The following is a 17,312-nucleotide window of genomic DNA, read 5'->3' as shown; positions in this document are numbered from 1 at the left end:
CCTTTCTCTTTTACTCTACACCTCTCTCTTTACTTACTCTACACCTCTCTCTCTTTACTCTACACCTCTCTCTCTTTACTCTACCTCTCTCTTTACTCTACACCTCTCTCTCTTTACTCTACACCTCTCTCTTTACTCTACACCTCTCTCTTTTACTCTACACCTCTCTCTTTTTACTCTACACCTCTCTCTCTTTACTCTACACCTCTCTCTTTACTCTCTCTTTACTCTCTCTTTCTTCTACTCTCTCTTACTCTACCTCTCTCTTTACTCTACACCTCTCTCTTTACTCTACACCTCTCTCTTTTACTCTACACCTTTCTCTCTTTACTCTACACTCTCTCTTTACTCTACACCTCCTCTTTTACTCTACCTCTCTCTCTTTACTCTACTTTACCTCACTCTCTTTACTCTACACCTCTCTCTTTACTCTACACCTCTCTCTTTACTCTACACCTCTCTCTTTACTCTACACCTCTCTCTTTACTCTACACCTCTCTCTTTACTCTACACCTCTCTCTTTACTCTACACCTCTCTCTCTTTACTCTACACCTCTCTCTCTTTACTCTACACCTCTCTCTTTACTCTACACCTCTCTCTTTACTCTACACCTCTCTTTACTCTACACCTCTCTCTTTACTCTACACCTCTCTCTTTACTCTACACCTCTCTCTCTTTACTCTACACCTCTCTCTTTCTCTCTTCTACACCTCTCTCTTTACTCTACACCTCTCTCTCTTTACTCTACACCTCTCTCTCTTTACTCTACACTCTCTCTCTCTTCTACTCTTTACTCTACACTCTCTTTACTCTACACCTCTCTCTTTACTCTACACCTCTCTCTTCTACTCTACACCTCTCTCTTTACTCTACACCTCTCTCTTTACTCTACACTCTCTCTCTTTACTCTACACCTCTCTCTTTACTCTACACCTCTCTCTTTACTCTACACCTCTCTCTTTTACTCTACACCTCTCTCTTTACTCTACACCTCTCTCTTTACTCTACACCTCTCTCTTTACTCTACACCTCTCTCTTCTACTCTACACCTCTCTCTTTACTCTACACCTCTCTCTTTACTCTACACACTCTCTCTCTTTACTCTACACCTCTCTCTTTACTCTCTCACCTCTCTCTTTACTCTACACCTCTCTCTTTACTCTACACCTCTCTCTTTACCTCTCTTACTCTACACCTCTCTCTCTTTACTCTACACCTCTCTCTCTACTCTACACCTCTCTCTTTACTCTACACCTCTCTCTTTCTACACTCTACACCTCTCTCTCTCTTTACTTACACTCTACACCTCTCTCTTTACTCTACACCTCTCTCTTTACTCTACACCTCTCTCTTTACTCTACACCTCTCTCTTTACTCTACACTCTCTCTCTTTACTCTACACCTCTCTCTTTACTCTACACCTTTCTCTCTTCTCTCTTTACACCTCTCTCTTTACTCTACACCTCTCTCTTTACTCTACACCTCTCTCTTTACTCTACACCTCTCTCTTTCTCTACACCTCTCTCTCTTTACTCTACACCTCTCTCTTTACTCTACACTCTCTCTTTACTCTACACCTCTCTCTCTTTACTCCACTCTTTACTACACCTCTCTCTCTACACCTCTACTCTACACCTCTCTCTTTACTCTACACCTCTCTCTTTACTCTACACCTCTCTCTTTACTCTACACCTCTCTCTTTACTCTACACCTCTCTCTCTCTTTACTCTACACCTCTCTCTTTACTCTACACCTCTCTCTCTCTACTTACTCTACTCTTTACTCTCTCTCTCTTTACTCTACACCTCTCTCTTTACTCTACACCTCTCTCTTTACTTACTCTACACCTCTCTCTCTTTACTCTACACCTCTCTCTCTCTTCTACTCTACACCTCTCTCTCTTTACTCTACACCTCTCTCTTTACTCTACACTCTCTCTCTACTCTCTCTTTACACCTCTCTCTTTACTCTACACCTCTTCTCTCTTTACTCTACACCTCTCTCTTACTTTACTCTACACCTCTCTCTTTACTCTACACCTCTCTCTTTACTCTACACCTCTCTCTTTACTCTACACCTCTCTCTTTACTCTACACCTCTCTTTACTCACCTCTCTTACTCTACACCTCTCTCTTTACTCTACACCTCTCTCTTTACTCTACACACCTCTCTCTCTACTCTACACCTCTCTTTACTCTACACCTCTCTCTTTACTCTACACCTCTCTCTTTACTCTACACCTCTCTCTCTTTACTCTACACCTCTCTCTTTACTCTACACCTCTCTCTTTACTCTACACCTCTCTCTTTACTCTACACCTCTCTCTCTTTACTCTACACCTCTCTCTTTACTCTACACCTCTCTCTTTACTCTACACCTCTCTCTCTTTACTCTACACCTCTCTCTTTACTCTACACCTCTCTCTTTTTACTCTACACCTCTCTCTTTACTCTACTCTACACCTCTCTCTTTACTCTCTCTCTCTTTACTCTACACCTCTCTCTACACCTACTCTACACTCTCTCTTTACTCTACACCTCTCTCTTTACTCTACACCTCTCTCTTTACTCTACACTCTCTCTTTACTCTACACCTCTCTCTTTACTCTACACCTCTCTTTACTCTACACCTCTCTCTTTACTCTACACCTCTTCTCTTACTCTACACCTTTCTCTCTTTACTCTACACCTCTCTCTTTACTCTACACCTCTCTCTCTTTACTCTCTCTCTTTACATCTCTCTCTTTTACTCTACACCTTTCTCTCTTTACTCTACACCTTTCTCTCTTTACTCTACTCTACACACTTCTCTCTCTTTACTCTCTCTCTTTACTCTACACCTCTCTCTCTTACTCTACACCTCTCTCTTTACTCTACACCTCTCTCTCTTTACTCTACACCTCTCTCCTCTACTCTACACTCTCTCTTTACTCTACACCTCTCTCTTTACTCTACACACCTCTCTCTTTACTCTACACCTCTCTCTTTACTCTACACCTCTCTCTACTCTAGACCTTTCTCTCTTTACTCTACACCTTTCTCTCTTTACTCTACACCTCTCTCTTTACTCTACACCTCTCTCTCTTTACTCTACACCTCTCTCTTTACTCTACACCTCTCTCTCTTTACTCTACACCTCTCTCTCTTTACTCTACACCTCTCTCTTTACTCTACACCTCTCTCTTTACTCTACACCTCTCTCTCTTCTACTTTACTCTACACTCTCTCTTTACTCTACACCTCTCTCTACCTCTACTCTACACCTCTCTCTTTACTCTACACCTCTCTCTTTACTCTACACTCTCTCTTTACTCTACACCTCTCTCTTTACTCTACACCTTTACTCTCTCTTTACTCTACACCTCTCTTTACTCTACACCTCTCTCTCTTACTCTACACCTCTCTCTTTTACTCTACACCTCTCTTTACTCTACACCTCTCTCTTTACTCTACACCTCTCTCTTTTACTCTACACCTCTCTCTCTTTACTCTACACCTCTCTCTCTCTTTACACCTCTCTCTTTGCACCTCTCTCTCTACTCTACACCTCTCTCTCTCTCTCTTTACTCTACTCTCTCACTCTACACCTTTCTCTCTTTACTCTACACCTCTCTCTCTTTACTCTACACCTCTCTCTTTACTCTACACCTCTCTCTTTACTCTACACATCTCTCTTTACTCTACACCTCTCTCTCCTTTACTCTACATCTCTCTCTCCTCTACTCTACACCTCTCTCTTTACTCTACACCTCTCTCTCTTTACTCTACACCTCTCTCTCTACTCTCTCTTTACTACACCTCTCTCTTTACTCTACACTCTCTCTTTCCTTTCTCTCTTTACTCTCTACACCTCTCTCTTTACTCTACACTCTCTCTTTTACTCTACACCTCTCTCTTTACTCTACACCTCTCTCTTTTTACTCTACACCTCTCTCTTTACTCTACACCTCTCTCTTTACTCTACGCCTCTCTCTCTTTACTCTACACCTCTCTCTTTTACTCTACACCTCTCTCTCTTTACTCTACACTCTCTCTTTACTCTACACCTCTCTTTACTCTACTCTACACTCTTTACTCTCTCTTTACTCTACACCTCTCTCTCTTTACTCTACACCTCTCTCTTTACTCTACACCTCTCTCTTTACTCTACTCTTTACTCTCACCTCTCTTTACTCTACACCTCTCTCTTACTCTACACCTCTCTTTACTCTACACCTCTCTCTCTTTACTCTACACTCTCTCTCTCTTTACTCTACACCTCTCTCTCTTTACTCTACACCTCTCTCTCTTTACTCTACACCTCTCTCTCTACTCTACACCTCTCTCTTTACTCTACACCTCTCTCTTTACTCTACACCTCTCTCTTTACTCTACACCTCTCTCTCTTTACTCTACACCTCTCTCTTTACTCTACACCTCTCTCTTTACTCTACACCTCTCTCTTTACTCTACACCTCTCTCTTTACTCTACACCTCTCTCTCTTTACTCTACACCTTTCTCTCTTTACTCTACACCTTTCTCTCTTTACTCTCCTCTACATCTCTCTCTTTACTCTACACCTTTCTCTCTTTACTCTCCTCTACATCTCTCTCTTTACTCTACACCTTTCTCTCTTTACTCTACACCTTTCTCTCTTTACTCTCCTCTACACCTTTCTCTCTTTACTCTACACCTCTCTCCTCTACTCTACACCTCTCTCTTTACTCTACACCTCTCTCTCTCTACTCTACACCTCTCTCTACTCAACACCTCTCTCTTTACTCTACACCTCTCTCTTTACTCTACACACCTCTATCTTTACTCTACACCTCTCTCTTTACTCTACACCACTCTCTTTACTCTACACCTTTCTCTCTTTACTCTACACCTTTCTCTCTTTACTCTACACCTCTCTCTTTACTCTACACCTCTCTCTTTACTCTACACCTCTCTCTTTACTCTACATCTCTCTCTCTTTTTACTCTCTCTTTACTCTACACCTCTCTCTTTACTCTACACCTCTCTCTTTACTCTACACCTCTCTCTTTACTCTACACCTCTCTCTTTACTCTACACCTCTCTTTACTCTACACCTCTCTCTTTACTCTACACCTCTCTCTTTACTCTACACCTCTCTCTTTACTCTACACCTCTCTCTCTCTTTACTCTACACCTCTCTCTCTTTACTCTACACCTCTCTCTCTTTACTCTACACCTCTCTCTTTACTCTACACCTCTCTCTTTACTCTACACCTCTCTCTTTACTCTACACCTCTCTCTCTTTACTCTACACCTCTCTCTTTACTCTACACCTCTCTCTCTTTCCTCTACTCTACACCTCTCTCTTTACTCTACACCTCTCTCTTTACTCTACACCTCTCTCTTTACTCTACACTCTCTCTTTTTACTCTACACCTCTCTCTTTACTCTACACCTCTCTCTTTACTCTACACCTCTCTCTTTACTCTACACCTCTCTCTCTACTCTACTCTCTCTTTACTCTCACCTCTCTCTTCTACTCTACACCTCTCTCTTTACTCTACACCTCTCTCTCTTTACTCTACACCTCTCTCTCTTTACTCTACACCTCTTTTTACTCTACACCTCTCTCTCTTTACTCTACACCTCTCTCTCTACTCTACACCTCTCTCTTTACTCTACACCTCTCTCTTTACTCTACACCTCTCTCTTTACTCTACACTCTCTTTACTCTACACTCTCTTCTTTACTCTACACCTCTCTCTTTACTCTACACCTCTCTCTTTACTCTACACCTCTCTCTTTACTCTACACCTCTCTCTTTACTCTACACCTCTCTCTCTTTACTCTACACCTTTCTCTCTTTACTCTACACCTTTCTCTCTTTACTCTCCTCTACATCTCTCTCTTTACTCTACACCTCTCTCTTTACTCTACACCTCTCTCTTTACTCTACACCTCTCTCTCTTTACTCTACACCTCTCTCTTTACTCTACACCTCTCTCTTTACTCTACACCTCTCTCTTTACTCTACACCTCTCTCTTTACTCTACACCTCTCTCTTTACTCTACACCTCTCTCTTTACTCTACACCTCTCTCTTTACTCTACACCTCTCTCTTTACTCTACACCTCTCTCTTTACTCACTCTCTCTTTACTCTACACCTCTCTCTTTACTCTCACCTCTCTCTCTCTACTCTACTCCTCTCTCTCTTTACTCTACACCTCTCTCTCTTTACTCTACACCTCTCTCTTTTACTCTACACTCTCTCTCTTTACTCTACACTCTCTCTCTTTACTCTACACTCTCTTTACTCTTTCTCTTTACACCTCTCTCTTTACTCTACACCTCTCTCTTTTACTCTACACCTCTCTCTTCTCTCTACACCTCTCTCTTTACTCTACACCTCTCTCTTTACTCTACACCTCTCTCTTTACACTCTACACCTCTCTTTTACTCTACACCTCTCTCTTTACTCTACACCTTCTCTCTTTACTCTACACCTCTCTCTTTACTCTACACCTCTCTCTTTACTCTACACCTCTCTCTTTACTCTACACCTCTCTTTACTCTCTCTTTACACACTCTCTCTTTACTCTACACCTCTCTCTTTACTCTACACACTCTCTCTCTTTCTACTCTACACCTCTCTCTTTTTACTCTACACCTCTCTCTTTACTCTACACCTCTCTCTCTCTCTACTCTCTCTCTTTACCTTTCTCTCTTTACTCTACACCTCTCTCTCTTTACTCTACACCTCTCTCTTTACTCTCCTCTCTCTCTTTACACCTCTCTCTTTACTCTACACCTCTCTTTACTCTACACCTCTCTTTTACTCTACACCTCTCTCTACTTACTCTACACTCTCTCTCTTTACTCTACACCTCTCTCTTTACTCTACACCTCTCTCTTTACTCTTTACTCTCTTTACTCTACACCTCTCTCTTTACTCTACACCTCTCTCTTTACTCTACACCTCTCTCTTTACTCTACACCTCTCTCTTTACTCTACACCTCTCTCTCTTTACTCTACACCTCTCTTTACTCTACTCTCTCTTTACTCACCTCTCTCTTTACTCTACACCTCTCTCTTTACTCTACACCTCTCTCTTTACTCTACACCTCTCTCTCTTTACTCTACACCTCTCTCTTTACTCTACACCTCTCTCTCTTTACTCTACACCTCTCTCTTTACTCTACACCTCTCTCTTTACTCTACACCTCTCTCTTTTACTCTACACCTCTCTCTTTACTCTACACCTCTCTCTTTACTCTACACCTCTCTCTCTCTTTACTCTACACCTCTCTCTTTACTTTCTCTCTACACCTCTCTCTTACTCTACACCTCTCTCTTTACTCTACTCTACTCTACCTCTCTCTTTACTCTACACCTCTCTCTCTTTTACTCTACACCTCTCTCTTTACTCTACACCTCTCTCTTTTACTCTACACTCTCTCTTTACTCTACACCTCTCTCTTTACTCTACACCTCTCTCTTTACTCTACACCTCTCTCTTTACTCTACACCTCTCTCTTTACTCTACACCTCTCTCTTTACTCTACACCTCTCTCTCTTTACTCTACACCTCTCTCTCTTTACTCTACACCTCTCTCTTTCTCTACACTCTCTTCTACTCTACACCTCTCTCTTTACTCTACACCTCTCTCTTTACTCTCTCTTTACTCTACACCTCTCTCTTTTACTCTACACCTCTCTCTTTACTCTACACCTCTCTCTTTACTCTACACCTCTCTCTTTACTCTACACCTCTCTCTTCTACTCTACACCTCTCTCTTTACACTCTACTACACCTCTCTCTTTACTCTACACCTCTCTCTTTACTCTACACCTCTCTCTTTACTCTACACCTCTCTCTTTACTCTACACCTCTCTCTCTACTCTACACCCCTCTCTTTACTCTACACCTTTCTCTCTTTACTCTACACTCTCTCTTTACTCTACACCTTTACTCTACACCTCTCTCTTTACTCTACACCTCTCTCTTTACTCTACACCTTTACTCTACACCTCTCTCTTTTACTCTACACCTCTCTCTTTACTCTACACCTCTCTCTTTACTCTACACCTCTCTCTTTACTCTACACTCTCTCTTTACTCTACCTTCTCTCTTTACTCTACACCTCTCTCTTTACTCTACACCTCTCTCTCTTTACTCTACACCTCTCTCTTTACTCTCTCTTTACACCTCTCTCTTTACTCTACACCTCTCTCTTTACTCTACACCTCTCTCTCTCTTACTCTACACCTCTCTCTTTACTCTACACCTCTCTCTTTACTCTACACCTCTCTCTCTTTACTCTACACCTCTCTCTTTACTCTACACCCTCTCTCTTTACTCTACACCTCTCTCTCTTTCTTTCTACACCTCTCTCTCTTTACTCTACACTCTCTCTCTTTACTCTACACCTCTCTCTTTACTTTACTCTACACCTCTCTCTTTACTCTACACTCTCTCTTTACTCTACACCTCTCTCTTTACTCTACACCTCTCTCTTTACTCTACTCTACACTCTCTCTCTACTTACACCTCTCTCTTTACTCTACACCTCTCTCTCTTTACTCTACACCTCTCTCTTTACTCTACACTCTCTCTCTTTACTCTACACTCTCTCTTTCTACTCTACACCTCTCTCTTTACTCTACACCTCTCTCTTTACTCTACACCTCTCTCTTTACTCTACACCTCTCTCTTTACTCTACACCTCTCTCTTTACTCTACACCTCTCTCTTTACTCTACACCTCTCTCTCTTTACTCTCTCTCTTTACTCTACCTCTCTCTTTACTCTACACCTCTCTCTTTACTCTACACCTCTCTCTCTTTACTCTACACCTCTCTCTTTACTCTACACTCTCTCTTTACTCTACACCTCTCTCTTTACTCTACACCTCTCTCTTTACTCTACACCTCTCTCTCTCTTTACTCTACACCTCTTTACTCTCTCCTACTCTTTACTCTACACTCTCTCTACTACTCTACACCTCTCTCTTTACTCTACACCTCTTTACTCTTCTCTTTACTCTACACCTCTCTCTTTACTCTACACCTCTCTCTTTACTCTACACTCTCTTTACTCTCTCTCTCTTTACTCTACACCTCTCTCTTTACTCTACACCTCTCTCTTTACTCTACACCTCTCTCTTTACTCTACACCTCTCTCTCTTACTCTACACCTCTCTCTTTACTCTACACCTCTCTCTACTCTACACCTCTCTCTTTACTCTACTCTCTACACCTCTCTCTTTACTCACCTCTCTCTTTACTCTACACTCTCTCTTTTACTCTACACCTCTCTCTCTTTTACTCTACACCTCTCTCTTTACTCTACACCTCTCTTTACTCTACCTCTCTCTTTACTCTACACCTCTCTCTTTACTCTACACCTCTCTCTTTACTCTACACCTCTCTCTTTTACTCTACACCTTCTCTCTTTACTCTACACCTCTCTCTTTACTCTTTACACCTCTCTCTTTACTCTACACCTCTCTCTTTACTCTACACCTCTCTCTTTACTCTACACCTCTCTCTTTACTCTACACCTCTCTCTTTACTCTACACCTCTCTCTTTTACTCTACACCTCTTCTCTTTCTACTCTACACCTCTCTCTTTACTCTACACCTCTCTCTTTTACTCTACACTCTCTCTCTCTTTACTCTACACCTCTCTCTCTTTACTCTACACCTCTCTCTTTACTCTACACCTCTCTCTTTTACTCTACACCTCTCTCTTACTCTACACCTCTCTCTTTACTCTACACCTCTCTCTCTCTACTCTCTCTTACTCTACACTCTCTCTCTTACTCTACACCTCTCTCTTTACTCTACACCTCTCTCTCTCTTTACTCTACACCTCTCTCTTTACTCTACACCTCTCTCTTTACTCTACACCTCTCTCTTTACTCTACACCTCTCTCTCTTTACTCTACACCTTTCTCTCTTTACTCTACACCTCTCTCTTTACTCTACACCTCTCTACTCTACACCTCTCTTTTACTCTACACTCTCTCTTTCTCTACTCTACTCTACTCTCTTCTTCTACTCTACACCTCTCTCTTTTACTCTACACCTCTCTCTTTACTCTACACCTCTCCACTACTCTACACCTCTCTCTCTTTACTCTACACCTCTCTCTTTACTCTACACCTCTCTCTTTACTCTACACCTCTCTCTTTACTCTACACCTCTCTCTCTGTCCTCTACTCTACACCTCTCTCTCTTTACTCTACACCTCTCTCTTTACTCTACACCTCTCTCTTTACTCTACACCTCTCTCTTTACTCTACACCTCTCTCTTTACTCTACACCTCTCTCTTTACTCTACACCTCTCTCTTTACTCTACACCTCTCTCTTTACTCTACACCTCTCTCTTTACTCTACACCTCTCTCTTTACTCTACACCTCTCTCTTTACTCTACACCTCTCTCTTTACTCTACACCTCTCTCTTTACTCTACACCTCTCTCTCCTCTACTCTACTCTACCTCTCTCTCTTTCTACTCTACACTCTCTTTACTCTCTTCTCTTCTACTCTACACCTCTCTCTCTTTACTCTACCTCTCTCTCTCTCTCTCTACTCTACACCTCTCTCCTTACTCTACACCTCTCTCTTTACTCTACACCTCTCTCTTTACTCTACACCTCTCTCTTTACTCTACACCTCTCTCTCTTTTTACTCTCTCTTTACTCTACACCCTCTCTTTACTCTATCTCTCTTTACTCTACACCTCTCTCTTTACTCTACACCTCTCTCTTTTACTCTACACCTCTCTCTCTTTACTCTACACCTCTCTCTTTACTCTACACCTCTCTCTTCCTCTACTCTACACTCTCTCTCTTACTCTACTCTACACCTCTACACCTCTCTCTTTACTCCTCTCTCTTTACTACACTCTCTCTTTACTCTACACCTCTCTCTTTACTCTACACCTTTCTCTCTTTACTCTACACCTCTTCTCTCTACTCTACACCTCTCTCTTTACTCTACACCTCTCTCTTTACTCTCTACACCTCTCTTTACTCTCTACTCTACACCTCTCTCTCTACTCTACACCTCTCTCTTTACTCTCACTTTACTCTACACCTCTACTTTACTCTACACCTCTCTCTTTACTCTACACCTCTCTCTTTACTCTACACCTCTCTCTCTTTACTCTACACCTCTTCTCTCTTTCTCTTTACTCCACATTCTCTCTTTTACTCTACACCTCTCTCTTTACTCTACACCTCTCTCTTTTCTCTACACCTCTCTCTTTTACTCTACACCTCTCTTTACTCTTTACTCTACACACCTCTCTCTTTACTCTACACCTCTCTCTTTACTCTACACCTCTCTCTTTACTCTACACCTCTCTCTTTCCTCTACTCTCTCTTTACTACACCTCTCTCTTTACTCTACACCTCTCTCTCTTTACTCTACACCTCTCTCTTTACTCTACACCTCTCTCTTTACTCTACACCTCTCTCTTTACTCTTCTCTCTCTTTACTCTACACCTCTCTCTTTACTCTACTCTCTCTCTTTACTCTACACCTCTCATCTCTTTACTCTACACCTCTCTCTTTACTCTCTCTCTACTCACACTCTCTCTCTTTACTCTACACCTCTCTCTTTACTCTACACCTCTCTCTCTTTACTCTACTCCTCTCTCTTTTACTCTACACCTCTCTCTTTTTACTCTACACTCTACACCTCTCTCTCTACTCTACACCTCTCTCTACTCTCTACACCTCTCTCTTACTCTACACCTCTCTCTTTACTCTACACCTCACCTCTCTCTTTACTCTACACCTCTCTCTTTACTCTACACCTTTCTCTCTTTACTCTACACCTCTCTCTTTACTCTACACCTCTCTCTTACTCTACACCTCTCTCTTTACTCTCTTTACTCTCTCTCTCTTTACTCTACACCTCTCTCTCTACTCTACACTCTCTCTTTACTCTACACTCTCTCTTTACTCTACACCTCTCTCTTTACTCTACACCTCTCTCTTACTCTACACCTCTCTCTCTTACTCTACACCTCTTCTCTCTTTACTCTACACCTTTCTCTCTTTACTCTACACCTTTACTCTTTACTCACCTCTCTCTTTACTCTACACCTCTCTCTTTACTCTACACCTCTCTCTTTACTCTACACCTCTCTCTCTTTACTCTACACCTCTCTCTTTACTCTACACCTCTCTCTTTACTCTACACCTCTCTCTTTACTCTACACCTCTCTCTTTACTCTACACCTCTCTCTTTACTCTACACCTCTCTCTTTACTCTACACCTCTCTTTACTCTACACCTCTCTCTTTACTCTACACCTCTCTCTTTACTCTACACACCTCTCTTTACTCTACACCTCTCTCTTTACTCTACACCTCTCTTTACTCTACACCTCTCTCTTTTACTCTACTCTACCCTCTCTCTTTACTCTACACCTCTCTCTTTACTCTACACCTCTCTCTTTTACTCTACACCTCTCTCTACTCTACACCTCTCTCTTTACTCTACACCTCTCTCTTTACTCTACACCTCTCTCTTTACTCTACACCTCTCTTTACTCTACACCTCTCTCTTTACTCTACACCTCTCTCTCTTTACTCTACACCTCTCTCTTTACTCTACACCTCTCTCTTTACTCTACACCTCTCTCTTTACTCTACACCTCTCTCTTTACTCTACACCTCTCTCTTTACTCTACACCTCTCTCTTTACTCTACACCTACACCTCTCTTTTACTCTACACCTCTCTCTTTACTCTCTACTCTACACCTCTCTCTTTTACTCTACACCTCTCTCTTTACTCTACACCTCTCTCTTTTACTCTACACCTCTCTCTCTTTACTCTACACCTCTCTCTTTACTCTACACCTCTCTTTACTCTACACCTCTCTCTTTACTCTACACACCTCTCTCTTTACTCTACACCTCTCTTACTCTTACTCTTTACTCTACACCTCTCTTTACTCTACACTCTCTCTTTACTCTACACTCTCTCTTTTACTCTACACCTCTCTCTTTACTCTACACCTCTCTCTTTACTCTACACCTCTCTTTACTCTACACCTCTCTCTTTTACTCTACACTCTCTCTTTACTCTACTCTTTACTTTACACCTCTCTTTACTCTACACCTCTCTCTTTACTCTACACTCTACCTCTCTTTACTCTACACCTCTCTCTTTACTCTACACCTCTCTCTTTTACTCTACACCTCTCTCTCTTTACTCTACACCTCTCTCTCTACACCTCTCTCTTTTACTCTACACCTCTCTCTTTACTCTACACCTCTCTCTCTACACCTCTCTTTACTCTACACTTCTCTTTACACACTCTCTCTTTACTCTACACCTCTCTCTTTACTCTACACCTCTCTCTTTACTCTACACCTCTCTCTTTACTCTACACCTCTCTCTTTACTCTACACCTCTCTCTTTACTCTACACCTCTCTTTTTACTCTACACCTCTCTCTCTTTACTCTACACCTCTCTCTTTACTCTACTCTCTACTCTTTACACCTCTCTCTTTACTCTACACCTCTCTCTTTACTCTACACCTCTCTCTTTACTCTACACCTCTCTCTCTGTCCTTTACTCTACACCTCTCTCTTTACTCTACACCTCTCTCTTTACTCTACATCTCTCTCTTTACTCTACACCTCTCTCTTTACTCTACATCTCTCTCTTTACTCTACACCTCTATCTCTTTACTCTACACCTGTCTCTTTACTCTACACCTCTCTCTCTGTCCTCTAATCTACACCTCTCTCTCTGTCCTCTACTCTACACCTCTCTCTTTACTCTACACCTCTCTCTTTACTCTACACTCTCTCTGTCCTCTACTCTACACCTCTCTCTCTGTCCTCTACTCTACACCTCTCTCTTTACTCTACACCTCTCTCTCTGTCCTCTACTCTACACCTCTCTCTCTGTCCTCTACTCTACACATCTCTCTCTGTCCTCTACTCTACACCTCTCTCTTTACTCTACACCTCTCTGTCCTCTACTCTACACCTCTCTCTCTGTCCTCTACTCTACACCTCTCTCTCTGTCCTCTACTCTACACCTCTCTCTGTACTCTACACCTCTCTCTCTGTCCTCTACTCTACACCTCTCTCTCTGTCCTCTACTCTACTCTAAACCTCTCTCTTTATTCTACACCTCTCTCTCTGTCCTCTACTCTACACCTCTCTCTCTCTCTACTCTACTCTACACCTCTCTCTCTCTCTCTCTCTCTCTCTACTCTACACCTCTCTCTCTCTACTCTACTCTACACCTCTCTCTCTACTCTACTCTACACCTCTCCCTCTCCTCTACTCTGAAAACATGAAAACATTATTAAAGTGACTAATGTTCCATTATTAAGTTGCCAGTGATTTAAAATCTATTTATATGGGGCAGCAGCCTCTAAGGTGCAGGGTTATGTAACCAGGTGGAAGCTGCATAGTGATGGTTATTTAACAGTCTGATGGCCTTGAGATAGAAGTTGTTTTTCAGTCTCTTGGTCCCAGCTTTGATGCACCTGTACTTACTTCGACATCTGGATGATAGCGGGGTGAACAGGCAGTGGCTCGGGTGGTTGTTATCCTTGATGATCTTTTTGGTCTTCCTGTGACATTGAGTGCTGTAGGTGTCCTGGAGGGCAGGTAGTTTGCCACTGGTGATGCGTTGGGCAGACAGCACCACCCTCTGGAGAGCCTTGCGGTTGCGGGGGTTGCCATACCAGGCGATGTGATACAGCCCGGCAAGATGCTCTCAATTGTGCATCTGTATAAGTTTGAGGGTTTTAGGTGCCAGACTATAGTGCACTGCTTCTTAACACAGCGCGCATCCAACCCGGACGCCAGCCACACCAATGTGTCGGAGGAAACACAGTTCACCTGGCGACCTGGTCAGCGTGCACTGCGCCCGGCCCGCCACAGGAGTCACTAGTGTGCGATGAGACAAGGATATCCCTACCGGCCAAACCCTCCCCAACCCGGACGACGCTAGGCCAATTGTGCGTTGCCCCACGGACCTCCCGGTCGCGGCCTGTTACGACAGAGCCTGGGCGCGAACCCAGACTCTCTGGTGGCACGCAGTACCTTAGACCACAGCACCATCCGGGAGGCCTGGCATATATTGTTTAAAGACGAAAGAGCTCATGGGTCTCTGAATGACAAATTTGTTTTTAATAAAAGAATATCAAAATATTATGTGTCATGTGCAGAGATTGACACTGTGTCCTACCCTTAAGGTAACAAGAGGAGTTCTTTGATGGGGGAAGAAGGTGGAGGAAGGCATGGAGCAGTCATCGTCGACCACCCAGCACAAAGCCAGAGAGAAGAGACAACAGGGAAGATCTAGCACAGATAATAAACTGTCTTGCTCTCTCTCTCTCTTTTCCCTTCCTCCCAGTCTTCTACCCACTGGGTACTGGGGTAGACGTCTAGTTGGGACCCCTACACCCTGTAACCTACTTAGACATCCAGAAGCCACTCCCTCAAGTATAACCCCTGTCCACCTGGATAACCCTGTCCACTCCCCAGACCCTATATAACCCCCAATCCCCAGACCCTGTCCACTCGCTGAACTGTCCACTCCCCAGACCCAACCCCCTATCCCTGCATAACCTCTGTCCACTCCCCAGACCCTGTATAACCTCTGTCCACTCCCCATACCCTGTATAACCTCTGTCCACTCCCCAGACCCTGTATAACCTCTGTCCACTCCCCAGACCCTGGATAACCTCTGTCCACTCCCCAGACCCTGTATAACCTCTGTCCACCCTGGATAACCTCTGTCCACTCCCCAGACCCTGGATAACAACCCCAGACCCTGGATAACCCTGTCCACTCCCCAGTCCACTCCCCAGACCCTGTATAACCTCTGTCCACTCCCCAGACCCTGGATAACCTCTGTCCACTCCCCAGACCCTGTATAACCTCTGTCCACTCCTCAGACCCAACCCCCAGACCCTGGATAACCCCTGTCCACTCCCCAGACCCTGTATAACCTCTGTCCACTCCCCAGACCCTGTATAACCTCTGTCCACTCCTCAGACCCAACCCCCAGACCCTGGATAACCTCTGTCCACTCCCCCCTGTAGACCCTGGATAACCTCTGTCCACCTCCCAGACCCTGTATAACCTCTGTCCACTGTCCTCTGTCCCTCCCATACCCTGTATAACCTCTGTCCACTCCCCAGACCCTGTCCTCAGACCCAACCCCCACTCCCCAGACCCTGGATAACCCCTGTCCACTCCCCAGACCCTGTATAACCTCTGTCCACTCCCCAGACCCTGTATAACCTCTGTCCACTCCCCAGACCCAACCCCTAACCCTGGATGCGCTCTCCTTTGAGTTGTCTGGGTAACAGACTACTGAAACATTATGACTTGAATTAATTGATGTACTTTGCTGTATATTTCTGTTGAGTTACCTTTCATCCACCCATCTCTACAGGGGAAGAAGAAGAAACTAAATGAAGAGGAACAAAAGAGGGAAATAGCATGTCTAGACCTGAGCCATATTAGAAATATTTTCATTTGTCAACCAAGAAGACGAAAATGTCTGTGTTCTACCATCAGACAGTTTTTTAAGGGAACTGTCCTTATCATAGAATACTTATCCTAGAATACTTATCCTAGAATACTTATCCTAGAATACTTATCATAGAATACTTATCCTAGAATACTTATCCTAGAATACTTATCCTAGAATACTTATCCTAGAATACTTATCATAGAATACTTATCCTAGAATACTTATCCTAGAATACTTATCATAGAATACTTATCATAGAATACTTATCATAGAATACTTCTATCAGTCAATCACCGATGGCTGGTAGGAGTCCTGCCATGTGAATGCCATCCTCACTGCCAGTGTTCTGGCCACACAAAGGGAAGAAACACACACCAGCCATGAGAACAAGCACAATGTCTACAACCACAGGGACTTTATACTGATTCAAAGGAGCAGTCTGACTTTTCTTTGTCACATGTGGCCACTGGAAAAAATGCACAAACAGTCAAGTCTCAGGCAACACACACGCACACACGCACGCACGCACGCACGCACGCACGCACGCACACACACACACACACACACACACACACACACACACACACACAGTTCCATTGAAGTCAATGGACTCCCAGTCCTACCGGATCTATACTTGTTACCAGATGTTAAACTACAGATTGCAGCTTTAATACAGATGTATAATAACTGTAACTGAGTTCCAACAAACCTGCCACCTGAAACAAGGGATATGCAATATTTACAATCCCCAAAACGTTCGGCACTACGTTTTACCTACATTTGCAAAGGTATTTTATTATGAATAGATGATATGATATATTG

General features: G+C 43.1%; 1 protein-coding gene across 1 annotated transcript in view; it reads left to right on the top strand.

Annotated features, from left to right (window-relative positions):
• LOC115121880 (metal transporter CNNM4-like) overlaps window positions 1–15,397 on the top strand; it is a 59,029-nt gene extending 43,632 nt beyond the window's left edge. The window contains exon 11 of the mRNA XM_065002611.1: window positions 15,202–15,397. Coding sequence (XP_064858683.1) covers window positions 15,202–15,222 — 21 coding nt within the window. The 3' untranslated portion in view covers window positions 15,223–15,397. The remainder of the gene's footprint in view (window positions 1–15,201) is intronic.
• Window positions 15,398–17,312: the final 1,915 nt, after the last annotated feature.

The sequence above is a fragment of the Oncorhynchus nerka genome, linkage group LG16 (genome assembly GCF_034236695.1).
Source record: "Oncorhynchus nerka isolate Pitt River linkage group LG16, Oner_Uvic_2.0, whole genome shotgun sequence".
NCBI lineage: Eukaryota > Metazoa > Chordata > Actinopteri > Salmoniformes > Salmonidae > Oncorhynchus > Oncorhynchus nerka.
The sequence above is the reverse complement of the archived record's forward strand: the minus strand, read 5'-3'. Positions and strand labels throughout refer to the sequence as shown.